The sequence below is a fragment of the Cylas formicarius genome, unplaced genomic scaffold (genome assembly GCF_029955315.1).
Source record: "Cylas formicarius isolate icCylForm1 unplaced genomic scaffold, icCylForm1.1 PGA_scaffold_7__23_contigs__length_41026272, whole genome shotgun sequence".
NCBI lineage: Eukaryota > Metazoa > Arthropoda > Insecta > Coleoptera > Brentidae > Cylas > Cylas formicarius.
In genome coordinates this window covers 39,587,408-39,615,264 of record NW_026844352.1, presented here as the reverse complement: position 1 = coordinate 39,615,264, position 27,857 = coordinate 39,587,408, and the positions used below count along the sequence as shown (strand labels likewise).

Here is a 27,857-nt window from a genome sequence, read left to right as displayed (position 1 = left end):
AAGGTAAGAAATACATTTCTTTTACCTTTTTTAGTGGGATAAGTTGCATAAAAAAATGGTTAGGTATGCCTGGAACGAGATGTGCCATGTATAACAACTATTTTGATGAAAAAAGTTCTCGAAAATGTAGTTTTTATCGCTTTCCCAAAGGGAAAGATCTAGTATCTCGAACTATTCGGAACAAGTGGATAGCTCGATGTAAAAGAGAGGACCAACAAAAAAACAGATAACCCCAATTTAGGAGATTATACTTATAAAATTACCACAGATTACAGCATTCCCTTTTGGGTACTACAGTTATCATGCGGGGACCTTATAAAGCCTTCTGATCATTTTCAAAAAGGGCGAGGGATGGTAAAAAACTTAGCAAAAAAATATTTAAAACAGAAAAAGAATTACCATTTAGTTTAATTAGAGATTTTTGTAGTAAGCTCAGAACGATAATTCGTATGAACTTTTTTTCTTTGTTACTTTTTAATTGGGTGGTTCACCTCAATTAGGATATTCACCCATTTTCCGGCATCCGCCGAGAAAAATTAACCGATAACAATTTTTCACGCACAAAACACTCAAGGGTACCCCGCTGGGAATCGAACCCACAACCTCCGGGGCAAGTTCGAGTTGGCAGGTCAACGCCTTACCAACCGAGCCATGGTCCATCCTATGAACTTCTAAAATTTAAAAGCAAAATATAACGTTAGTCTAAAAAGAAAATCTTTGCAATACCCGCAAAAAAAATTAGAAAGTATGGTAAAATTTTAAAACGAAGATTTAAGTATATGTATTTTTTATATTATGTACATACGAGGGTACATATAAATACATATTATTTACCTACCACCTATAAATGGTTGTTATGGATGCCTAATATATTTTTTGTTTTTTAATATATTCTGTAATGTAACCATAAATAGGGATTTCTAATTTATAAGTATTTGTTGATTTTTGTATATTTAAAAAGGTGGAATGCCGTAAAACACGTAGTTTTACAAGTAAATCGTTTTGTTCGCTAGTTTTATATATTTATGTGTAACAATATTTAATTAATATATGTATTTCAAGATAATACATATATTATTAATTACCAATACCAATGAAAACCTGCGAACTACCTTTTAGTTTTTTCGCGATTCGTAACCCTTCGTAACAGACACTTCGCAGTCGTCAAAGACAACTAAATGTCTGGATGCGCACAACACCACGAATTGGTCCCTGATAAATTTCTTCTTCTTTCCGATAGGGAAATTTTCTTAGGTCAGTCGAAGGTTATATTCCAACATAATCGTCCCTATGGCGTCATAATTCACAAATCACCATATTTCCATGCAAAACATATTTTTGTATCTTGATTGGACCAAATTTACGTTGTATTCAGAGTTTCTGACTATTGTACAGGATGCGCGTGATTTATGACGAAACAAATGAGCGCGTTACGATTTTGAAAATCAATTGAAACTCTGAAGTTTTGATACTTTTCCTCTAAACCGCAACTGATCGAGTGAATAGGTAGACAGACAAACACGAAATTTTCGAAACTGTATTTTTAATTATCACATGACTTAGAAACGTACAAAGTGTAGAATAAGTTGCAAATGATTTTTTTTTTTCGTTACTCAGTCATTCTGGCACTCTTTCTTAAACTATAGGTGCGATGAAGATAAAAAAATAGATAAAATAATATAAATAGTTTTTATGTACATTGTACAGACTAGGTTGAATACCTATGAAACCATCCATTGCAGTACGGCGGTGTCTTTGCCCCCGATAGATACCGCCCTGGTATCGTCGTACAAGAAATTCACCGCGGTGACGTAGCTGCTATGGCCGCCGTAAGAATGACAAAGCGACTGAAATGGGGAAATTTACCTTCAGATTTTTAGAAAATTTGGCAATCCTGCGGTTTAAGTAAGCGAGGTGCTTCGTTGCAAAATTTACCGTTGTGGTTTCGGTCATAACTATTTGTTCATTTCCAATATTTTCCGAAGCTTTGTTACTATTGTACCGGGCGTTCAATTTATCTTGATAACATTTTAATTGGCTGTAACTTTTTTGCTTTTAGAGATACCAAGGTAAACAAAAGAACAAAATGGAGGGTTAGTAGCCAAGTGACAAATAAAACAAAACACTATCAATTTTCTGACATATGACACACTTCACATTTTTCTCCACTCAATTTTAAAAAATTGGTAAACATAAATACTGTGCATTTGGTTTATTAAAAAAAAAAAAGAGTACTTCTAAAAACTTGCATTTTTCTTGTCTTTTGTTATCAAAACCCTCTGGTATTTCTTTTACACTTACACCCACTCGGTTCCGATTCTCCCTCTGAAGAGAGAGTTTGGTGTTGATTAGTTTTAATTTTATTCGGTGTATAGTCATAACAACTGATTTCCGCGAAATAAACACTTTTTTTCGGTAAAATCGCTACATAGAGTTGTTGCAATACGAAAATATATTCAGCATTAATTTTTAACCGCAATTTTAACGTTTTACATCATTTCCCGGTTATATCGAAGACGTTTGGCAATGCCGTTCAGATGTGTGTCATTGGGCGACCACAGTTAAAATTGCTCAAAAACGAAAGACGTAATGAACGAATAACAATTGCGACACGGAACGTCTCGGGTTCAAACCCAATAGAGTTACAATTTTTTTCCCCTGTTTTCGATATTTACTTTTATGCATAAATTTTGTAAATAACTGTAACTAAGAGTTTTCCGTGAACAAACATTTATTTTTCCAAGTAAATTTTTCAAATTTGGTTTCAAGCCATAATTTGTCTTCGTTAAATATAAATCATTATGGGAAATGTATTCTGTCTTGTCCTAGAGAAAGTTTTCTTTCTTCCTTTTTGGATTTCACGGACATTTTACAGATTTTCGAATAATTTCTGCAACTTTCGCTGAGTTTGAGAATTAAACCAAAAATTATTAAAAATTAAAACATAAAAAAAATACCATGGCTTGGCTCAAACGGACAATATCCTAACAATAAATAAATTTTTAAGATTGACTATTTCTCTTAATCATCAGGTTTGGAGAAAATTTATTTACCTTAAAAGTGAAATATATACGAGGTAATTGTGTAACGTACTCAAAAAAAAAACTAAATTAACAAAAATTGCAGCTGGGGACACCATTCATAGACAATTAAAAAAAAATAACTTAATAATTACATATTGCATTTTTTTTTACTTTAACTGGCTTGTTTATTTAAATGTGCTTTAAATAAAAAAATTATATGTATTTTTTTAGTTAGCTAAATTTGTATATAAGTACAAAAAACAAAAAAGACGGAAACCGCATTGTAAGCTGCATTAAATTAGAAAAAGTACAAAAAACAAAAAAGATATTATTGATAGCAATAAAACAAACTCTAAAGAAATGTGGAAAAAATTAAAAACGCTACTTCCAAATAAAAAAGGTATTGTTCCCGATGAGTTGCAGTCTGGCCAGCGAACTGTTTCATTTAAGCGAGTCATAGCTAATGAATTTAATAGGTATTTTACAGACAGTGTTAAAAATATTTTTAGTGGCATTCCGCCATCCCAGGCTGTGAATGATATCACCGATAATATACCAACTTATGGAGAAATAGATCAGTTTAATACCATAACTATGCAGGACCTTAAAAAAATAATAAGAGAATTAAAAAATGTGATCTCCAAGAGTGTATTGATTGATGCCTGCGCAGTTGTTGGAAATCGATTGTTGGACAGTGCGAACATCTCCGTTACGAGTGGAATTTTTCCGGAAGCATGAAAGACTTCAATGGTGATCCCTTTACAGAAGGTTCCCAACACCAATCTATGTCAAGAATTTAGGCCGATTAATATCGTTCCAGTTTATGAGAAGGTTCTTGAGGTTGTGGTGAAACACCAGCTGCAAAGTTATTATGACGTAAACAATATTTCAGTCGGGCTTTCGCTCCAAACATTTCATGAGGGTCTTGGAGGATGGTAAATTTGTGTTGCCGTTTTGTACAAAACGTGCATTAAGGGAACAGCGTATAAAATGACTTTGATCGTATTTAACAGATAGGGTACAAAAAAAAAGAAATATAAAAATTGCATATCTGATTGCATAACCGTAGAACATGGTGTTCCACAGGGGACAGTTTTGGGACCATTATTGTTTCTTATGTATATAAACGATATTGTAAATATTTTACACGAAACTAAAGTGGTATTATTTGCAGATGACACTATGATTTTTATTGTGGGCGAAAATGTGGATGAAATGCAAAGAAAAAGGAATGCTGATCTGAAGAAGGCTTCTGAATGGCTGTGCATAAACACGGACAAGTCAAAAATTTGTATTTTTGGAAAACGACATAAATTTTGGTGTAAACATTTATATTAACAAAAAATTAATTCATGAAAACGAAATTAAATATCTGGGTGTTATATTTGATTCAAATTCAAACATGCCGATTACATAATGCATAAATTTTCTAAAAAGATTAATTTTATATCTAAAATAGGGAAAAATTTATCAATCGACACCAAAATCTCATTGTATAACAGCCTAGCTGCTCCCCCCCCATTTAGAATTTAATTCCACGGGTATAAATTATAAATTAGAGCAATTGCAGATTCTTCAAAGTGGGGCCACGAGAAATATACTAAAGTGTAACAGATATACGCCAATTCAAAGCATGTCGAGTGTTCTTAATTTCTTGTATGTAAAACAAAAAGTAATGTTTAATGTCCACGTATTTATTTTTAAAATTAGACAGCAATTATGTTTGTGAAAAAGTTACCCATCTCATAGACATTCATTCTTACAATACAGGAAATTGTGGTAATTTTATGTTGAGAGAATGTTATTCTAGTCACGTACAAAACTCTATATTACATAAAGGCCTAAACCACTTTAACATTTTACCGCGTAAAAACTGTGATGCCCTTAATAAATTTAAAAGACCTCTAAGACCCCATGCATTTTCGAAATTCTGATTTCTCTGTGCTTAGCTTTTGGTTATATTATATTATATTTTGCATATTTTATGTAGCATAATGCTAAATAAAGATCATATATATAATATTATTCTAGTCAGTCAATAACTTCGTAACGTCAACTTCTTTTAAATACTACGTTACCAACTGTATGACGTTGGCCTATATAAATATACATAAACTGCAGGATCGTCGATAAATTAAGAAAACTATACCTTTGGTTGGGTGACCGGATAACCGTAAAGCTTGACTTTACCGAAGTCGTCACCGGTGATGACGAGTTTCGAGCTGTTGCTGCGACGGCAATAGTTCACGTTAGGGCCGTCTGCGTTTTCGGGCCAAATCCCCAGCGTCGTGAACGTCACGGGACAATTGTTGGTGGCCCATTCGACATCCCTCAGCAGGTTGGATTGGGGTATTTGCCGACAAGTGCCCGCATTCCCTGCAATACGTATATGCACAACAACCCTTGCTTCAAAGCGGTTATAAAAATTACGTACAAAATAACAACTCGAAGTCCGCCGAGTTACTCCGTAGGGTTTGGTTATCCGTCGACCAATCCAGGTGAATTACGCAGCTCGAATGGCCCTGCAATTACAAAGTTGACGTCATTTACGTCACCTCACTAGATTATAACATCATAACTCATAATTTTGTTTCAAAATAGAGGACGATGTTCGAAAGTGATTGTAAAATTTAAAAAACCGAACGAAAACACAACACCTTTACGTCACCATATTGTTCGAACCTCCTGATCTGTACCGGCCAATCACAATCGATCGTCCCCTTTGACAGTTCAACCAATCAAAACGATGCACACACGCAGCAGGCGATTTAAATTTGAAAATATAAGTTACGTTTAGGACGTGAAATATTTAGGTAAAGAATGAAATTTTGATATTTAACCCTAAAACTTTGCATGCATTTGACTTTGAAAATGTTGTATTAGTAAGTTTAAATCAGTAAGTTAAATATCAGCTAGATCACTTTAAATAGTATTCAACAAAATCTTTATATATTTATATATAAAATGTTTTTTTTTAATTAATTATTCAGAAACCTTTTCCAGATTTTGATATAACACTTTTTTTCTCTAATCTGATTTGTTTTCGTGATACAGGGTTAAACTTTTCATAAAAAATAGTTTTTTTTATTAATTATTAAAAAAAACGACCTTGTTATAAAACTTTTTCTCCTAACTTGATTTGTTATCGGATTTATAAAAAAAAAAAAAAAAACGTGAACTGAGGTGGCTTTTACTTGATGAAAATCCATTTATTAAAATAAATAAGAACTAAAAGCTCAGATTTTCAGGATTTTTTTTCAAAGACACGGTGCTGTCGAAACAATTGTCATGTAAAAATATATAATTTCGTGAAAATCTGAACTTTTAATTCTTATTTACTTATTAAAAAAAAAAAAAGATTTTTATTCAAAAACAGTTTTAGGATTTTGATATGACTTTTTTTCCATAAACATATATATTAACGTGATCCCTTTTCGAGATACGGTGCATTAAAATTTTTATAAAAAAATTGTTATTTTTCACTAATTATTGAAAAAACAATTTTTTCAATTTTGTTATGTCAGTTAAAAAAAAAACGTATTTTCTTTATTGATTATTCAAAAACGTTTTTTTTTTAAATTTTGATGTAACACTTTTTTTCCCCATCAACACTTGTTCAAACTTGATTGCTTTGCGAGATACTGGGTGTCAAAATTTTTACAAAAAAAATCTTCAAATTTTTTCCGATTTTGATAAAATTTGATATTTTTATTTATAGTACTAAGGGGCCTTTTTTCATGTAATTAGAAAAATTATGCTGTTTCGGTATACGTTGCTAGACCAGTTAAAACAATAACTAAAAATCCAAGGAGATAAAAAAATGGTATTCAAAAAATGAGAAAATATTAAACATACTAAAAAATCCTAGGTTTATTGTATCTATCTGTTGTATTTTTTGCTACTCGCTATAACTTCCCACAATTCCACTGTCAGTCATGAATGAATATTTCACATAACCTTAAATAAATATATTCAGAATATATTTAGTTAAACAAAAATTAGATCATTACAAACAAGCATAATTCAGACTTATAGTTACGGTTATGTTTATCATTGTTTTAAAAATTTTGGTTCATTTAGCTGGCGAGTTAACTTGACTTCCATGATGATGTTTATGAAAAAACTTTCCCTATATATAAGGCACACTTGACTATTGCGACTTTCAATCGGTAAGTTATCCAAAGTTCAAACTAACCGAGCATTTTCCAATTCGACTGAACTTCGTGCCGGCGTTCGATACTTGGTAGATGTAAATCTGGCTATCTCGGGATCCCAACGCGACCATTGATCCGTCGGGCGAGAAACTAATCACGTGGATGGGTTCCGAGCCGTCCGTATGGTAGCCCAACAGCTCGCGAGATTGCGCGTCGAATATCATCCATTTTCCGGAAACGCAGCCCACGAGTATGCATGATCCATCCGGCGAAAAAGCCACGCTCTGACCCGCTTCCTACAAATTGTACACATAAAAAATTGTTTTTTTTTTTGGGGATGGTTCATATGTATAAACTCATATTTTGTTTGACCTCGTTTGTATATATCCCTTTTGTCAAATAAATATCACTAACAGGAATGTATTTGCCCACGTCACGGTATGGTGGCGCTGTTTTACAAGTGACCATAGAACTACTAGCACTATTTTATTAAGTGGGCACTTTTAGGACACTCGCCCATTGCGGTCGGCGGTCCAGGAATCGTCACAGAACTAATAAAAATTCTCGTCTTCCTTGAAATGACATATGGGTAAGGATAATGGACCAAAGATATCAAAATTGTTAGTTGGTGCAACCATTTTCTTCACCCGTCAATGCCTAATCTATTATCATTTCCTATCTAGTCTAGAAAAACTAAGAAGATGCGAATTTTATCATTATATAACCAACCACACAAGGACAATTTTGCTGTTTTGTATAATTTCCTGGTTAAATCGAATATATATGCAGTTTGGCAACACTGTGCGACTAGATGACATCTCCGAAATACGTCAAACTGGGTAGCTATGAGAGCTAAACACGGGCTGATCAACGAAAAGCCAAAAAATGAGAATGGACATAACCTGCAACATGTAAATATAACACATTGGGAGTCTAAAAGTTTTGAAAATCCAACATACATGAACGAACTGAATTACAAGTTTGCCAGATGAGCAAAGTTTAAAATGGTGGAATATCAACTTCCACAGTAAAACCAATGGATAATTTTGGGACGTGTGTATTTTTTTTTACAGTAAAGTGATCATTTATGAGTGAATCGTAGAAAAATATTTTTTAACAGCATGTCACAACTAAATTTGTTTTTGGTCAATAAAAGTTCAAAATTAGGAACCTGCGATGCATATACAGAGGAGTCACGGAACATTCCATCGATATTTATATATACCATGTCGAAGGTCGGTCGGGGGTTTCTAGGCACGTTATGAATGAATTGATGGGCAAACTCACCCCAATATCTTTGCTCCATAATATACTATGCGACATCGATTCCCACAGCTGCAGTACGCGATCATAACCCGCTGTCGCAAATTGGGGTATCGACGGATGAACGGCGAGGCCCCACAAATCATCGGTGTGGCCCAGTATGATCGGTTGGAACCCTAATTCTAGAGTTCCGCACAGAATACAGTTTCTGGTGGTTCCGATCAGAAGTTGACCTCCCCTACCCTCCGAGACTACCCTGATTCCGCCGAAATGCGCTTCGATCTGAGGAAAAAAAACAATACCATTCAAACAAACAAACCCATATAGCTATCAGGGACGGAAAGAGGTCCTGCCTAATGTTTATAACACGGGAACTTATCAAGCAACTATGAAAAGCCATATGGGCTATTATATCCTCGAAACTGGTGTTATTGTGCGTTAATCCAAAAATCTGTGTCTTTCGATAATTTTTTTGAGGTATGAAGATTTTAACCATTTTTCACAATCTTTACAGATTACTTACTACTAAAGTGAAAATTTAACTAAGCCTTGCACATATTTTTTTATAAAAGTCTTCATGATTATAACGACATAAAAGTGGAAAAATGAACGTTTTCATCCAGTACTTAGTGAAAGTTAAAAATCTCGTATATTTTTTTTGGAAACAAAATGTTTACTAGGACTTTCACATATATTTTTGTAAAAATCTCGACGATTCACCACAGGTTGTACAATCGAGTGAAATAAAAGAGCAAAAGTCAAAAATCGAATGTTTTCAGCAGATATTTGGTGAATTTTTACATCTGTAATGTTTTTTTTTTTTTAGAAAAAAAAAATATTTACTTGGGACTTTCACATATACTTTTATAAAAGTTTTCAGTCAGTAAACGTAATTACGATTCTAGTGCAATAAAAGCGAACAATTGAATGTTTTCAGTTGGTGAAAGTTAAAATATGTATCGTTTTTTTAGAAAACTAAATATTTACTTGGACTTTCACATATACTATTATAAAAGTTTTGAAGTTCAGTAAAAATATTCACGATTCTAGTGCAATAAAAGTGAACAATTGCAAGTTTTGAACCAATACTCGGTAGAAGTTAAAATCTGTAATATTTTTTTAAAAAAATAAAATAAAATATTCGCTGGGACTTTCACATATATTTTTATAAACGCCTTCATGGTTTACTACAGATTGCACTATCGAGTGAAATCAAAGTGCGAAAGCGAAAAATGGAATGTTTTCAGCCTATATTTTGGTGAAATTTAAAACCTATTTTTTTTATAGAAAACCCATTGTTTACCAGGACTTCACATATATTTTTATAAAAGTCTTCACCGCTCGCCACAGTTTATACTATCGAGTGAAATAAAAATGACAATGTGAGAAATTTGATGTTTTCAGTCGATACGACGAATACAAAACTAGGACTTTCACATATAAACGTAAACTAACGTTAGTTATCAATTTTTCCTAGTAAACATTTTGTTTAAAAGAAAAAAAACATGACGAAAATGCTTCGAGAGTTTACGATTATTCAATATTAATATATGTGATAATTTACTCAAAGCTGTTGATAATAATAATCTTATTTTGGCGGTCTTCTTGGATTTTAGGAGAGCTTTCGAAACTATCGATAGGTTTACGTTAAGAAAAATGGAAAAGCAAGACATACGAGGTTCAGTTTTAAATTGGTTCGGATCTTATTTGTATAACAGAACCCAAAAATTTAGATTTAAAAATAGTGTGTCTGATACTGTCGATATAATGAACGGAGTGCCGCAAGGCACTGTATTGGGGCCTCTATTATTCTTATTGTATATTAATGTCAGTTAATGTTATACATAGTTGGTAGTGACATAGATCAGATGAAATGTAGTATTAACAGTGATTTGAACCGAATATATGGATGGTTATGTAAACACAAACTTAATATTAACACGTCAAAATCTAAAATTTGTATTTTAGGGAAAAAACAAAAATTGAGTACTGCTAATATAGAAAACATAAAAATTGAAATAAATAATGACATGCTAGTACAGAAAAATAAAATTAAGTACCTTGGAGTCATTTTAGACTCAGAACTAACGCTACGACCGCATGCTGATTATGTAATGAGAAAATTTTCACAAAAAGTCAGATTTATATGTAGAATAGGCCATAGCCTTTCCATGTACATCAAATACCTTTTATCTCCACACTCTTGTATAACTTACCGAACTATAAGATAAATGAGTTTCAAGTAATTCAAAATAGACCATTAAGATCGATTCTTAAAGTGAAACAAATACACTCCTGTAAGCCTGATGTCAAATGTTGTTAATGTCATGACGGTTAAACAAGGAATTATTTATGATGCAAATATTTTTATGTCCAAGTAATATGCTTTAACAGCGTGCATATTTACTATACGAGAAAACTTTAAAACTATGTTGAGGGACTATGTGATGTCTAGATTTTAAGTATAAATCTCTGCTTCATCTTAATTTTGCCTATATGTTGATTTCTGGTTATAGTTGTGTTGTTTGTTCGTTTTGTTTGTTCATGCATTTCGTAAAACTTTGTAAACAATTGTTTTTGCATGTAGCATCAAAAGCTAATAAAGAAATATTATTATTATTATTATATCTAACTTTTTTCCACGTTTTAACCAATTTTTTTTAATTCGATTTATCGACGACGGATTTTTGGCAGAGATTTTCCGTTTTTTTCGGTCATACCTCGCCCGACAGTCCCGTGCGTGACAAATTGCTATCGAATTCATGCAGTCGGCCATCTTTGCCGCCTCCGGTTATTACGCAGCCGTCTCTTAGCACGCAAATCGAAAAGATGCCACCCTCGTGGACGTTCTTGATGAATTTGCATATGGTGTTAGTGCCACGTCCCCAAATTTCGAGGTTGCCGTTCGAATCGCCTGCAAATCGAACAAGATTGCTTTCGAAAAATCGTCACTGGGCGGGGCAAGCTCGTAGCGCGTAGCGCGAAGCAGCTTTTTATTATAAAACTTCGCGATTTAGTGTGGTAAAGAGACGCATTGTTTTTCTATAGTGTTCCTGCCGACCACTATGGAACTTTCGCAAAATTGATGGAATTTTATTGTGCATACACTCCGTATAAAGTGTCTTTCAAGTCTCGTCGAACTTCAAAATTAGGGCAAACTTTGTTAAATATTAAAGTTTAATAATTGACGAAGAGAGTTACACTCTCTCTCGACACACTTGACGATACTGTTCAAATCGAATTATCGCATCTTTCTCAGTTTTTCATGTATCCCCAATAACCGACAAAAACAGAATGTTTAAAGATTTTCTTGCCCACAAACGACACACCCTGTATATAATTCAGGCAATGTTCGAAATGGAGGTTATAGCCCTGGACCTCCCACGCTTCCTGGTATATGATTTTTTCCAATAGAGTTAAGTGGTTTTCAAGAAAATACTCGTTTTTCTGAAACCGTGCAGAACGTGGTAGTAGTAAATGACGTCTTCGCGTCTAGATTGACGGCGAGAAATGGTGATTTTCATACGGATTTTTTCAAATATCTCGAAAAGCGTATGTTATAGACGAAAACCGTAAATACAAAAATTGTAGCTCTCGATGTGACCTATAACACTGTTTAAACCAATGGGCCATATTTTTTACGAATATTGATTTACGGCTACTAATTTAATAAAATAGAAAACTTCTGTTGATAATGAAAAAAATGCCTGAAACCGATAGAGTTAATAGTTTCCGAGAAATTTTTTTTTCTCTCCAAATATACTAAAAAAAAATTCTAATTTTTTAAAAAAATACTTTGCGAGATTTGATAGATGAATTACGGATGTGGACTTCTACCCTTCTGCCAAATCTGACGTCGATAGCTACAAATTTCAGATTCCTGTTAATTTTTGCATATAGCACTTAATATCTTGAACACCCTGTACAACAGATGAAAACCTAAACTACAAAAATTTTAGTTGTTGTTACCAATTTACAAGTTTTACAAGTTTTGACAAATAGAAAGGTATCTCAGTGATAAAAAAGTATGTTTATTTTGTGAAAACTATCAGTTTTTTGTCAGAAAATAAAAGACAATATTGGAAAAAAACATTTACGTTTTATATTTTTATTCAAATTCAATATCTACTAGTTTACACGTTTTCCAGGTTTTGATAAATAGAGAAGTATCCTTGTGATAAAAAAGTATGCTTATTTTGCGAAAACTATCATTTTTTTCTCAGAAAATAAAAGACAATATTGGAAAAAAATATTTACGTTTTATATGTTTATTCAAATGGTTGGTAAATATTCCAATTTACAGGTTTTCCAAGTTTTGACAAATAGAAGTTATCCCGGTGATAAAAAAGTATTTACATTTTATGTAATATATTTGTTCAAATTCAATATCTACCAGTTTACAGGTTTTCCAAATTTTGATAAACAGATAAGTATCCTTGTGATAAAAACACAGTAAAAGTTTTTTGAAAACCTACGATTTTTTGCCAGCAAATAAATATTTATATTTCATGTTGTTATTCAAATGATATGTTATTTTTTAAACATCGATCATATATTATAATTTTTTTTTAAATAATCTAAATAATTCCAAATATTCGAATATCCAATGTGACCGAAGGTTATTTTCAGTGGCGTGCGTAGGGAAACCAAACATTTTAAAGGATCGAGAAGACGATGGGCGTTAACTTACCAGTTATCGTTTCTCCCGTTTGCAAAAACGCGATGCAGGTCACGTATTTCGGCTTGTCTCTGGTTTCGAACACTCCCATTCGTTTGTAAAGGGTCCCGCCTACGTCTAACGACCAGAAAGCGATGTGAGACTTGCCGCAGGTCACGACGGTGTTCTTATCTAACGGATGGAACTCGACCGACACTACGGTGTCGACTGAACTCTTGGTTTCCGTTATTTTGTAACCGTTCTCGCCTTTGGTCCAATCCCAAACGGATATGTTGTGATCGGGCGCGTCATCGATGGCTACGAGCAAACTTCCTCCATCGGCTTTGGAGAAACAGACGCTACAAACCGACAAGGCGAAATCGTTCATACCGATCACGGCCTGCGTGTGGAGCGATACAGAGTTCCACACCCTGATATGCGCCTGCAATATGGAATTAACGTTATGGGGTGGTAAGTTATTTGGTGTTACGTTGTACCCTCGCGTTGGATTTTTCGTCTGCTACGCACTGGCCAGTGGCTACGAGCATTTTGTTCGGATGTATGGCCAGGCTGCAAGTAAAAACAAAAACTTGAAATTTTAATTCAATGTTTTTGTACAACTTCTGGACTTCCAGATATATTTTGGATATCCTTTAAATATTCGCCGTCCAATTTCTAGTCCTTCCATCTGGCGACTAACGTTTTGATAAGGAAGTTTGACGTTTTGAGGTTAGGTTTACTCAGTTAGGTTTTGGCGAAAGAGTGATGTTTGTGTTTTTTGTGACCAATTAAAAAAAAAATGTGACGGTTAAAAACGGAGTAATTTCGTGAAATATTTATTTCATGCGTCTCCCTTAAGCTCCGCCCCCTTCAAGCAATATATAAGCAGATATAGAGTACAACGCGAGCCAGTTTCAGTTAAACTCTGAGGAAGCCGAAACGACAGTAAGTTTGATCCAAAAGAATCATAAATAATATTACAGTGATCTGTGGAAGTTTCTTTGAAAAATCATATCTTTGCTATTATATGGGTTCAAACACCGACAGCGAAAATTTGTTGCAATGGAAGAAAGAAATTTCAAGCAACTTGGAGGAAAATAGTGTGAAGTTATCTATTTGATTGACATATTAAAAATTTACTAATTTGGGCTTTTCCACTCTAAGCTAACAAATGGAGTCACTGTAACAGTGCAGCTGCATAAGCGCCTTTATTTTGCAACCTTGAAATTCCCAAATTTAAATTAACGAAGAAAAACAAATCTCTATAACCTCTCCCTGATAAAAAAAAATATAATTTTAAAAATATATATTTTCTCTCTTGTTATTACTTTTACAGTCTGGAAGAATGTTTAAGACATGATTTTAATATGGAGTAGAATATTTAAAATATCTATCGTGTTTATCAGAATTTTTAAAAAAATTTTTAATGTTTTTTGTTATATACTTTTTATTTGATATTTCTTTGCTATCTATATTCTTTTTTCGATTTGGTACAATGCACCTGTATACATCTAAATTGGCAAATTAAAGTCAGACCGACATAGTCACAATCTCTTGAAAACAAGTCTCATGCTAGATTAATTCTCAATATTGCACATCTATTGAGAATGACGTAAATATAATATATATTTTTTAATAAATCAATTTAAAACACAAGCCGGAACTAGTGCATGTTTTATATATGAAGTGAGGAAACATATGTTTTCTTTTTAGATTATTTGACAAATTGAAAAGAACAATATGTAAATTATTACCTATACACTTTTAACCAAAATTTTCAGTTACAACGAACTAAAACTTAACACAATGTACTAGAATAATAAACATTATGGGTATTAAAAATCTGGCGAAAGCGCCAGGTATTGAACAACAAAATACGCGTAATTGAAATAGGCGCCGCCACTGTTTCACCTACACGATAAGGAATGCGTATCGCACAATGACGTCTCTTCTCCGTCGGCACAGACTCTACGTCACCGCATTGAACTAATATGCAGGCACAGAGTTCGTACTGCTAGAAGTCTGACTAGAATAAATTCTAGAGTTGTTGAATATCGATCAGGGAAAAATAGAGGACTGGGTTTTTGAACTACCAGACTCATTTACAGTAAAGCTCTCAAAAACTTATTTTTTTTTATACTAATACTGAAAACGTTATTTTCAAGGTTAGGTGTTAGATTTATTGCAAGATTAAAATACAAACTGTTGATGAGTATTTCAATGAAAGCTCTTTGGTATAGTAAACTTTATTGAGATTATTGTTGTTGCAAATTAAAGACTGTTCAGAATGTACCAGTATTCAAAATTCTGAACGATAGAACTGTAAAGAACTTAGAAATGCGATTTGCTCTGTTGAAGAGTTACTTAGCATTAATTTTGAGACCTTTCAAGTGTTAAATTCAATTCAATGAAAGCTCTTTGGTATAGTAAAGTCTATATAGATGTGGGAGTAACCATATAAGGAACAAAAAATCAGAGAAAAATATAATTAAGATATCAAACACACCACCAGATAGTGAGCATGTTGCCAAATACTGACCTCTTAATGTCGCTCGTATGTTCTAAATAATGTCTTTGGTGTTGCTCCTCTACATTGTAGAGTACTACCACTGACGCGACGAAATATACCATTTCGCCAGTCGGCAGAAAGTACAAGTTGGATCTGCAGTCTCGACCCCTGTATCCGTAGACCCAGTCGAGCCTTAACCTTTGACCTGGCGCTGTGGACACCTAAAAAAAATATAACTATTAGCCGCTAAAAACAGAAGCTGTGTGTTTTACAAGAAACAGGATCAGGTGAAAGCATCAAAGAAGACGAAAAAATGTGGGACTTTGACCACTTGATCGATCGGACCGCTGATCAGTTAAAAGTCAAGAGGAGATGACAGTTCCTCAGATGACAAATCATTAATTTCTAAAATAATAAGGGAACAATGAGAGTAACTTATTTATACAGGGTGTTAAATAAATGAATAAACTAACAATTTAAATTTTCAAATATACATGGCGATTCGTAAATACATATTTTAAAGAACCTCACTCTCTGCCGTACTTCTTTGGAATAGTTCTTAACATATTTTGCAATCACCGCTCTAAAAAGTCCATTGCCCATTCACTGGATTTTCAAATAAATAAGGCCCTACAAAGCGATATCCTATTATACCACCCTAATGTTTAAAGGTCATTTTTCCTAACTTGTGTTATCACAAAATGGGGTCTATTGTTTGCAAAACCATTCATTCAATTATCTTGCTCAAAAATTCTTTCGTGTGCCCATTTGGGTTTTCTGCGAATCTAAGTAATAATTGAAATTCACTTCCAGTTCAAGTAAAACTATTCATCGAATTCTCAAGAGTTCCTTTAGAGTGTTAATGGGAGTAATTAGTATAATATCAACGGTGTAAAATGTTTTTGATATTTTTACGTAAAAAACGACATACCTTGGTGATTTCGTAGTCGTCGGCCAAGTTGCTGGGCGCGTACAAGGTAACGATCCGACCCTTGAAGAACATTTTCAGCGTTCTTTCTTCGGCGTTGTAGGTAGCGTCTCGGGTTCTACATCAAAAACACATTTAAAACGCGCAAATGACAAATAATTGCGATCACCACGCGTACCCGTGCTTGTAATTAGGTGCTGATGTGCCGCTACTCGATTTGAACAAATTCAAAAACGACTTTGTGGAGAATCTAAGCGAAAAACAACATAAAATCAAGACTACAACAAAAAGTAATAAATACAGGATGTCGCGAAATTTGCGAGTCAAACTATAACGTCCAACGGAGTCCCCGGCCCTGGTTTTTCGTTAAATTTCCCAAACAGGTTGTATTTTGGTACGAGAAAAATCCTCAAATTGCATTAAGACCCCTGGCAGATATCAACAATACGCCTAAAACCGTTGTAAGACTACTGATATGATGTTTCAGTCTCTTCACATCACTATTACCCAGTTTTGTGACATAAGTAAATGATTTGATCGAAGAATCAACCTCCAACATAGTTTTTCGATCAATGATTCATAAGTAATAATCAACACGCTCAAAAACAAAGCAAACTTACAAATATCTTATTAGTTTCAGAAAACAAAAAATATTCCAAATTATTAAGCTATTCTTCTGTTTCAACCTGGAAATCAAAATTAATTAGAACAATATCTTTACTGAACACTTCAATTCAAAGCCCAAGATTACTAACTGCCTTAAAAAGATAAATAAAAATCTAACCCTATCACTTACATAAATTAAGAAAGATTTATAAAAGTGACACCCTAAAACAGAAGCTATTAGTTATCTCCTTCGGAGTGCAGTTCATACTGATGAATGAATGTCCAATCTTTCCTAGGGCTCTTCCAAATGGATATTGACTTTTTTCAATTAACTTTTTAAAATGTTATCTAAGAGTTTTTGCGAATAAAAATCTATCATAGAGTAAAACCGCAAATCCTCCCCTTAATATCATTAATCACGCCAATACACTTATCCGTCAAAAATTACCATGCGAACAAACAACGAAATATTATTTAATATACGATTATTATATCATTATCGTCTCACGTGGGGCTCCTTTAAGTGTTAAACATTATTTCCTCTTAAGACGAGGGGTTAATTAGTTTATAATTAAAACTATTATTAACTTCCTTGATATTTGACACAGACAAAAGAAAACTTTTTTTCTTCTTCTTCTTCTATTTAAAATAGAAAGTGCCCAAATTACCAAGTCGCAGTGTAAACGATGATCACTACAAAGATAAAAACTTTTTTAAGACTTTTGTACTGAGGCGTTTATAATTGTCATAGACTATTAAAATATTAACGCATAGAATGTGTTTAGAATTTCTGTTTTAATGTTCCGTGAACCTAATATGCAAACATTCATAGCATGTTTTTATTTAATAAAAGAACATTTTAAGTTTTTCCTACGTATATATTGTCCTGTTTGGGTTATTTTTAGGGACTGCGGCTTCGTTAGAGAGCGTTTCTCGACATATATTATGGAAAGCTAGGGCTTATTTTGGACGTGTTGTAAGCCGTTATAGTGTGACCCACTAATTTCGGGATTTGCCTGTGTAAGCAACGTACTTGGAGCTCGGCGAAGCGTGGACGCCCGATTGAGTAAAATCGCCGGTCGAACTCCATCTCTTGTGGAGGGAGGTAGGATTCGTGGACACTATGTTTGTGGTGCTGGTGGTGCTTATGACCGACACCGGACGACGGCCATTGAGGGGCTGTGGTGTGGCGCGTGGTGACGGTGACGGTATGGGGCTGACGCTATTCGAGCTTTGACTGTCACTGTGCAAGCTGCCGGTCGATTGATAATGTACCGCCCGTCGCTGGGGTAGAGATGATCCCGCATACCTAACAATATCTTTTATTTATTTTTTTAAAGTCTTTATGTGAGCTTATATTTTATTGTACATAGAAATTAGAAAAAAAATAACCATAAACGAAAGGAGAATCCTACGAAAGCTGCTACAGGTTATGTCTTTAAGAGGAGGTGGGACATTATTATACATCGCAATAGCGTTATAAATAAAGCTACAATTCAGATGATACTAACAATATCCTTTACAATGTTTTCAGTTCGGAGCCAAAAAATGGTTTATTTTTTTTGTAATTATTTTAGTAAGATTTCGTGTTTGTAAATTAATAACAATTTAAATTTCGTCTTCTATCAAAAATCTAAAATAAAAATTTTGCTATTCAAATGACGATTTCTTAATCTTAATAATTTTTAAACTTTTGAAAGTTAATTCGAAGAATCAAAAGAATTAATAAATGAAAATTAGTACAATAACAAAAACCAAATTCAAAAAATCCAAATTTTCCTAGCATCCTTTCATTTACACAGAATGAGCAAGAGGTACAGAAACAAGAACGCATCTGTTGTGAAAATGAACAGCTTTAAGGCTTCTCCTGCGTTTCAAAATAATCGATAACATTAATTGCGTAATGATCTCTGCGAGGAATTTTTTTTTAAGTTTCAGAGGCTGTAGAAACTAACTTAAAAGCGATATGCAACTCTAAATACAAGATTTGTATAGAATATTATTATTAAAAGGGCCACTGTGCGGGAAAAAAAAGTGCTAAAAATATATTCGTCTTAAATGACCTTAGCATTCTGCTTTAGATTTGTATTAAGCGCGAAAACAAATATAATCATTAAAACAAAAATAGAGAGAAAGGGATCAGAGAAAGACACAATTAGCGGTGCGTTTTAATTGATTAATGGCGAAGATAAATGAGTTTCCGTTTCATTATTGCATTTCATTACGCATACAAAAAAAAACATTAGCCGTCGCGGACGGCCGAGTTTCTCTCGGGTTTTTTTATCTAATTCAAGGCAATTATCAGTCCCATTCATCCGAGCGAAGTTTTCGCCAGAATTATTTTATTAATAATTGCGTTTGTTACTGTTCAACGTATACCTTTCGGAACGTGGCGGCTAGTTTTATTTATACACGTATAATTTGCATGCTGCAACGCGCCGGATAAGTTATAATTATGTGCTACGGGAGCGGTGCCGCCGTCACATATTCGTCTTGCTTGAATGATTGAAAAGAAAAGCAGGAAACCGACGACTGGAAAGTGGAAGCGAAAACGACACCTTTCGAAAATACGAGGGCGGGCCGATAAGTGCCAAAGCCTCCCAATTAAAGTTTTAGAAATAACTTAAAGAAACTATTTATAAGTGATTTATAAAAAAACTCTAAGTTTTATAACAGTTTTTATAGTTTTATAAGAAGCGTTTTATAAGACATGCAATTTTATAACATTGACTTTCAACTAATATTGTAGTGTTTCAATTTTTATAAGTTGTGCAATAAATATCCAAATTATTTTAGGTTTTATAACATTGCACGCCAACTAATATTTTTCGAATATTTTTAACAAAACCTAAGTTTTAATAGTTTTATAAGAAGTGCTACAAGTTTTATAAGACGTGCAACAAATATCCAAATTAATTTTTATAACCTGCATCCCAATTAAAAATGTTTGTGTCAGCTTAAGGTAAATAAGTAATTTACTTTAAGTTTTATATAACAGATTTTAGAGTTTTATATTTAGTGTTACAAGTTTTAAGTAATTTATGAGAAACTCTAGGTTTTATATAACAGATTTTAGAGTTTTATAATAAGTGTTACAATTTTTATAAGTCGTGCAATAATTATCCAAAATACTTTAAGTTTTATAACATTGCGTTCTAACTAATATTTTTCGCACCTCAAGGTTTTATTAGAAGGTAACCTGGTAAACCCTGGGTCTCATAACAGTTTTTATAAGTCATGCAATAAATATTCAAATTAAGTTTTATAACATTGCATTCCAACTAATATTTTTCGCACTTTAAGGTTTTATTATAAGGTAGCCTGGTAAACCCTGGGTCTTATAACAGTTTTTATAGTTTTATACGAAGTGTTACAATTTTTATAAGTTGTTCAATAAATATCCAAATTATTTTTGGTTTTGTAGCATTGCACCACAACTAATATTTTTCGCAGTTTAAGGTCTGATAAGGTAATGATTATTTTTAAGAAATCCTAAGTTTTATAGCAGTTTTCTTAGTTTTATAAGAAGTACTACAATACATCACTTTAAGTTGTTTTTTTAGAACACATTGCATCCCAATTAATATTTTTCACAGCTCAAGGATTTCTTTTAATGTAGCGAATATTTCTAACAGGTTTATGGGATACCTTTAGCTTTTATAACAGTTTGTATAGTTTTGTTGTAATTTGCTTTACGTTTGATAACAGCGCATCTGAACTAATATTTTTTTCAGTTTAAGGTTTTATGTTAAGATGACTAATGAGATACCTTAGCTTTTATAACAGTTTTTGTAGTTTTATAAGATATCACTTATAAAATTTCTGTAAGTTTTATAATATTGTAATCCACTAGCACTTTTTAGCGTTATTATAATGTAAGAATATTTATAAGGGATTATAAGAAATACGAGCTTTTAGACCTTTATAAGAAATTACGTTGAGGAAAAGAGAAGACTGATTCTCATTCTCTAAGTCCTATATAAGATTGTTTCGTTCTTAGGGATTTCTCTGGATTTTATTTATATGCAAGAATTTTAGTTTGGTCGAATAAGATTTGATGTTCGGTTTCATGATTGTGTTCGGCAACTAATTGTCATTGTCTTTAAGCTATTTCATGTTCTTTTAGTCTAGTTTATATTTTTCGTCTTGTTTCTCTAATGCAAAAGGAAATTATACAAGGATAGAACCGTCAATGGCGAGTACTTTTATAAGACAAAGAAAAAACCTGCGCGTTCGTCGCATCAGCTAATATTCACGAATTAATGTTGGAAATGCTTACTCATCCACCTTATTCGCCCAACTTGACCCCTAGAGACTATGCACTGGCCCAAAAATTGGCTTGGAGGAGAATAACCACAGAGTTATTATTGCTGTGAATTAATGCCTCTCTGTATAGTATGTTGAAAAACAAAGAACAAATATACCAAAACATGTTGTTTTCATCGTCAGGCTCGGAACTTATCAGCCCACCCTCGTAAGTTGCAGAATGCTTTACCTTCGGTTAAGGTCGACCTTCGAGGTGGAATAACTTTGAGGCTTCTGCCTCAGCAGGTCCTTGGCTGAGCCGTTTATCTTGATCGGGGTTCCCATGGAGGAAGTGGCGGTTTGCTGAGTGAGTCTGATGCCCTCCAGGACGCTGAGCCTGCGCAGGACTTCCGCCAATGTGGCCTGAGTAAAAATTAAACCGTATTAATTGCCATCTAATTAAATACAAACTTGATGAAATGATTAAGAAGAGAACTGGGTAATGTGTGTTTTATTGCTATCGTATGTTATGGTATCGTAATGCCTTTAGTGAGAGCCGCTTGTAAAATATTTGCACTACGATAACATTTTATGCCTGTTCTATATACACTTGAACAAGAATATTTGCATTTCGACGAGCCTATATACCGAACGTCAACATGCCTCGACCAAATAACCATTTAAGCGTATGACTCCCAGAACATTTAACGAAATACGGAAATATTTTGCGAAACTCCCGGATAAAAAATGCTGCAGAAGTCAGACGAATTGACCAACTGTAATAAAATGAATAATAAAATGAAAGGGAAGACAAGGAAATAAATAATTCCATAAAGCAGCTGTCATTTGATTTTGACTTGATTGCCTAGACCATGAAATTATCTTTTACTGAGACGCTGAAAGTAAAGAGAAATCACTGAAAATTAAAAGTGGAACGTGGCTTGGGAAACATGGTTACTTAAGTGTGACCGGTCACCTGAGAGATATGTTCTGAGTCGTTTCTGAGCTGCCCGTTTGCCTCCATAATAAATAATACGTCAGATTATGGCAAAACACCTTAGTAAAACCATAAAAGAACCCTGCAGTTAAGGTTCGTCACTCTCCTTATGGGAAGCAACAAGAAGACCTCAAAGGCCTGACAAAGAAAAAGCCGAAGTTTCCTCTATTCATAAACTGTTTCAACCTTTCTCCTCTGAGTTAATTAAGGAAGAGGAAAATAAAGTAACCAAATCACTCCTTTCAACTGAATTAAGAAAGATATCAACATAAAAAAAGCACCTGGTTATGACTCGATCTCTGGAAATGTATTACAAGAACTTTCTGATAAAAGTTGCGAACTGATACTCGGTATTATGATTCCCAAACCAGGGAAAGGGCTAGAACACCTCTTCTGATACAGGTCTAGAAGCTTACTACTTATTCTAATTTAGATCTAACAAATGCGTAGTACAAAGTCTTTAAAGTTTCTAAATCTGTTACGTGTTGAAAGAAAGTTTAGGGTCAAAAGTAACACTTAGATTAACAAAAGTAGCTGGGCGCTGAAGTACGATGGCATTGATTTGGTAATTATGTCTGATATTTCTTTTAAGTGACATAACACTTGACGGGCTTTAACGACAGATTTTGGCAGTCCTGAATAATATCAATTTTGCAGAACAACTTTAGATCGTCAGCGTATACAAAGCAATTAACATCAACACTTTCGACGATGTCGTTAATAAAAGTATTAAATAGGAGGGGGCCTAAATTGCTGCCTTGCGGAACACCGGATGTTACGACATATTCTACAGACTTCAGTCCACCAAATACAACAAACTGGCGCCGATAGTTTAGATAAGATGAAAGCAAATTGATTAGAGTCAATGATAAACCGTAATCATTTTAAACGCCTTCGAAAAATCGGTATAGACAACATCAGTTTGAGATGGCAAGACTAGATTTTCAGCTATAACTTGGGGGATATTTACCAGACCGCCCTTTCATAAAACCATGTTGCAAATGGGTCTAACTCTGGGTCTAAGATTTCAGCATTTAAGATGTCAGTAGGACCATCTAATAGTCTATCATTGTAGAACATTAACTTCGTTAAAATTTTGAAGTGTTTGGATTTAAAACGAGAACACAGCATCGACGATTGAAATGAAGTCAGTTTCGAGGCTTATGGAGCGGGACAATCAATTGTAATGAAACTTTGGTCGCTTGGAGTGTTGATTTACTGACCTTGAGGCAAACGAGCTCATCGCCCTGCTCCAGAACCTTTCTCTCCAAGTCGGCAATTCTCCCGGCGACATCTTGGTTCTCCAATTCTAGCATTTCATCTGAAAATAAAAAAAAACGGCCATGAGCTATGGCAAGATTTCTATCCGCGACACGATAAATCCGCGTAATTTACTTTGATTCCGCGAGATGCGCCACTGATTTTTCGCCAATATCGGTATGTGGGTGGGCGCCATTGAAGATGGTGTTTACGAGGCGATCTGCTTCGGAAAGTCGTATTACGTCATCGCTATTAGGCGAGAACTTTGACACTGAAGTATAACCCACTATTTTCGGCAAGGTTCGCGTTTGTTTCTAACGATTTGTCGCCATTGTCGGCGAGCGGACGCGATGGTCTAGTAATTGTCACCCGGACATTGTTTCGCTGGGGGCTAAGTCTGAGGAGTAGGAAGGTTGCTTGGCTAATTTGGTTATGCCACCTTAAACGTAGATTCGTCAAACTCTTCAAAATACTGATATACAGCTTCGATAACTTCTTCATTGCTGTTAGATCTTTTGCCAGGTCTTTTTTCAAGTTAGGAAATGCGTAATAGTCCCTGGGGGCTAGGTCTGGGGAATAGGTTGCTTGGCTAATTTGGTTATGTCAGCTTAAACGTAGATTCGTCAAACTCTTCAAAATACTGATATACAGCGTCGATAACTTCTTCATTGCTCTTAGATCTTTTATCGCCAGGCCTTTTTTGAGGTTGGGAAATGCGTAATAGTCCCTGGAGGCTAAGTCTGAGGATTAGGAAGGTTGCTTGGCTAATTTGGTTATGCCATCCTAAACGTAGATTCGCCAAACACTTCAAAATACTGCTTCACAGTTTCTTCATTGCTCTTAGATCTTTTACCGCCAAGCCCTTTTTATTAGAAAACACTAATAATCGCTTTTGGAGGTATAGTCTGTTCATAGATATACGAAAGTGACCAATTGCTTTTGAATAGGGTGGTCATTACCACACAATGCAACAAGATCATTACCTAAAGTTTCGGAATTTAAATTCAGATAAAATTGTGGTCCGTAATAGAAAATAATTTTATACCTACCTGTCTTTAATATTCTTTGGTTTGGTATACTACTTAGTTTAAGTTTATTAGTAGTCATTCTTATTTGGTGTGCAATACATCGTGTGTTGAATCGTGTGTGAATTATGCAAAATATGTCCGTGTATCTCGGGAGATGCTCCCGCCCAAATGAAGAAAACACAATTCTATTGAGACTAAGGAAGTTATAAACAATGTTTATTTGGCTCTCATTGAACGTGGTGCCAGCAAGCAAGCATCTTTAGAAGAAACGGCCATATTGACGAAAATTCCAACATCAACTGTATGGAAAATTGTGAATAATCCTATTTCAGCGAGGAAAAACAAGAAGCGATGCTGACATTTTCTCGAGTGTAGATGAGAGTGATCAAGATATAATACGGTGTAAAATTTACCAGTTATACGAGGAACAAAGCGTAGATCTCTTAATTAGGAGTCTTGAAAAAGATGAAACCGGTGTAAATGTGGCAGAACTACCTTATGGAAGTGTATTCACACAAACTTTTAGAATTCGGAAATGGCGACTGGAATATCTAGAAAAAAATTAGGATTTACAAAGAACAACAAAGGCCAATTATTTACTTGGATGAAACCTGGTTCGACACTTATGATACCCCGGAAAAGGGTTGGGTTGACTCAACTGATAAGTGTAAAACAAACGCGCCATCAAAAAGAGGTAAAAGAATAACTGTTTTGCATGCTGGCTCTAAAGATGGTTGGATTCCAAATGGGTTTTCTCTGTCTGCAAAAAATATTAAAGATTCTTCTCTGGATTACGATGAAGACAACACCGCTGATTTATTTGAAAGTTGGTTTAAAAACAAACTAGTTCCAAACATCCCTCCTAATAGCGTAATTGTAATGGACAATGCAAGTTATCACAGTAGACAGTTGACTAAAACTCCTTCCTCAGGTGACACAAAAGCAACAATCCAAAACTACATGTATAATAACGACATTTATTTTCACGAAGCTACAAAACTTGAACCTACAAAAGGCATAGGTCTGTGATAATTATGCAAAAAATCTAGGGCATACAGTTTTAAGGCTTCCAGCTTACCACTGTACATTTAACCCCATTGAACATGTTTGGCACCAACTGAAATCTGCAATTCGTCGTAACAATGTTTTTCCCCGTGTTAACTCCAATGACCTCAAACTTACATGAAATACATAAAAAATCTACTATCAGCGTCAAACCAAGCCTTTATGTAAAAGGCGGATATAGGGATTTTTTAAATTTGTTTTTTAAACATATAAGATTCTTATTTTTTATTTTTCTTTTTTTTTTTTCGTTTTACTTTATCCTTTTTATAAAGTACAGATATAAAACCTGTCTTTCTCAAAACTAAAATATTTTCAAGTGCGGATTAGAAGGCTTACACATAACAAACATCAAAAGAATGTGAGAATTCAGTTGCTTGGCTGAGAAAAGCTACTTTCATCAAAGAATGACAGAAAACCTGTCGAATATTTTTTAGGGTTTAGTTCAAGACATAGTATCTTACTCTATTTTTAAGATACTTTAGGTTAGATATTATATACCTACAATTTTTTCATATCTACAGTATAAAAAAATCAGATGTGTATAAAATGTGTCTTATTAATGGTATCAATCGGCAGTCCTTCACGCGCAAGTACGAAATGATGGTATAGAATTTTTGTAGTCATATAACGAATTGGACTACTGGACATTACCTTTCCAACATTTCTCATAGACTGTTGGAAATAAAATAATAATTAAGTAAGGTTCACTGGTATATCTATATACGATCCTATATCCTCACAGTCCTAACGTCTCAACTAGTATAACTGGATTTCCTAAGAAGCATCCTACGGACGAACGTGTCTGATATACCGTGGAAGTTCCAATTAGTAACGTCGTATATACTTGAGACCTCTTAAGGATGTCCCTTAGCTGAAACAGTATATCCCTAGGATATACGAGGAGGTACCCAAAAAAAATCGGAATCATCTTTTATAAATTATATATTGTTTTGAAAATCCCAGCAGTGTGTCCACGTTTCGGAACATTTTTTATATTCATCTTTGGCTGTAGCCGACAGCTCATCCCTCGTTTTTTTCTTGATCTCTTTCAATGTTGTCAAATCGCTGTCCTTTCATGTCCCTTTTCATATGTGGAAATAAGAAGTCACACGGAGCAAGATCAGGCGAGCAAGATGCATGGGACAGAGGAACCATGCCATTTTTAACCAAAAACTGCTTAACAGAAATGGCTTTGTGTGCGGGTGCGTGGAGAAAGAACCAGTCCCCCGTCCGCCACAAATCGCAATCTTCTTAAAACTTCCAGATAAAAAGCTTGATTAACGGTCTCACCTGGTGAAACGAACTCTGCATGAACTACGCCGTTGATGTCGAAAAAGCAAATCAGCATCGTCTTGATGTTTGATTTGACCTGATGACATTTTTTTGGACGGGGAGACAGTGACGTCTTTCATTGGCTGGACTGTTGCTTCGTTTCTGGACCGTAACCATAGCACCATGACTCACCAGTAATGATCTTTGAGAGAAAATCTGGATCCGTTTCAAGCTGTTGATTCAAAGCACGACATGTTTCAACTCGATGTTCTTTTTGCATGTCAGTCAGAACACGAGGAACAAATTTGGCAGCAACTCTTTTCGTTCCCAAATCTTCGGTTAAAATTCGCCGAACCGTGCTCCAAGACAACCCACTAATCTTGATAATTGTTCAATTGTCTGTCGACGGTCTGTGAGCACAAACTCTCGAATCTTTTCAATATTTTCGTCGATTCGAGCAGTTGATGGACGTCCAGAACGAGGTCGATCATCAATTGACTCGTCGCCATTTTTGAAGCGAACAAACCACTGGTACACTTGAGTTATTCCCATCGCATCGTCTTTATAAGCTGTTTTTAACATTGAAACAGTTTCAGCAGCACTTTTACCGAGCAGAAAACAAAATTTCACAACTGCACGTTGTTCTTTTAAACTTGCCATCGCAAAACATATAAAAAAAAACTATATAAGCTCTGCGCGCGGTACGCCCTCGTATACATCCTTGTGCTATTTGGGTTCATCAGGTGCACTACTGGCGATTTTTGAAAAATAATTTACACCATTGGTCAACCGTTAGAAGTCAATTATAAAGCATATATAAATCAATAAATTTATAAATGAAAAAATTGAA

General features: G+C 34.3%; 1 protein-coding gene across 1 annotated transcript; it reads right to left on the bottom strand.

Annotated features, from left to right (window-relative positions):
- Positions 1 to 1,511: 1,511 nt before the first annotated feature.
- Positions 1,512 to 23,895, bottom strand: LOC132704422 (echinoderm microtubule-associated protein-like 2). The gene is made up of 15 exons (XM_060674415.1): positions 23,778 to 23,895; positions 23,606 to 23,703; positions 21,636 to 21,808; positions 18,174 to 18,449; positions 16,713 to 16,784; positions 16,538 to 16,652; positions 15,637 to 15,827; positions 13,595 to 13,667; positions 13,131 to 13,539; positions 11,161 to 11,354; positions 8,465 to 8,722; positions 7,219 to 7,473; positions 5,458 to 5,545; positions 5,173 to 5,399; positions 1,512 to 1,847 (listed from the first exon to the last, which is right to left on the bottom strand). The coding sequence occupies exons 1-15, from the start codon at positions 23,836 to 23,838 to the stop codon at positions 1,722 to 1,724; spliced, it is 2,616 nt and encodes an 871-aa protein (XP_060530398.1). The 5' UTR covers positions 23,839 to 23,895; the 3' UTR covers positions 1,512 to 1,721.
- Positions 23,896 to 27,857: the final 3,962 nt, after the last annotated feature.

Bases quoted from the DNA above. Each gene is read 5' to 3' on its own strand.
- LOC132704422 (XM_060674415.1), bottom strand. From the start codon at position 23,838: ATGGCGCCCACCCACATACCGATATTGGCGAAAAATCAGTGGCGCATC. The intron at 16,785-18,173 runs GTACGTTGCTTA...TTTTTCGCTTAG, and splicing joins CACGCTTCGCCGAGCTCCAA to ATTCTCCACAAAGTCGTTTT. The intron at 13,668-15,636 runs GTCAGTATTTGG...TTTTACTTGCAG, and splicing joins CATACGAGCGACATTAAGAG to CCTGGCCATACATCCGAACA.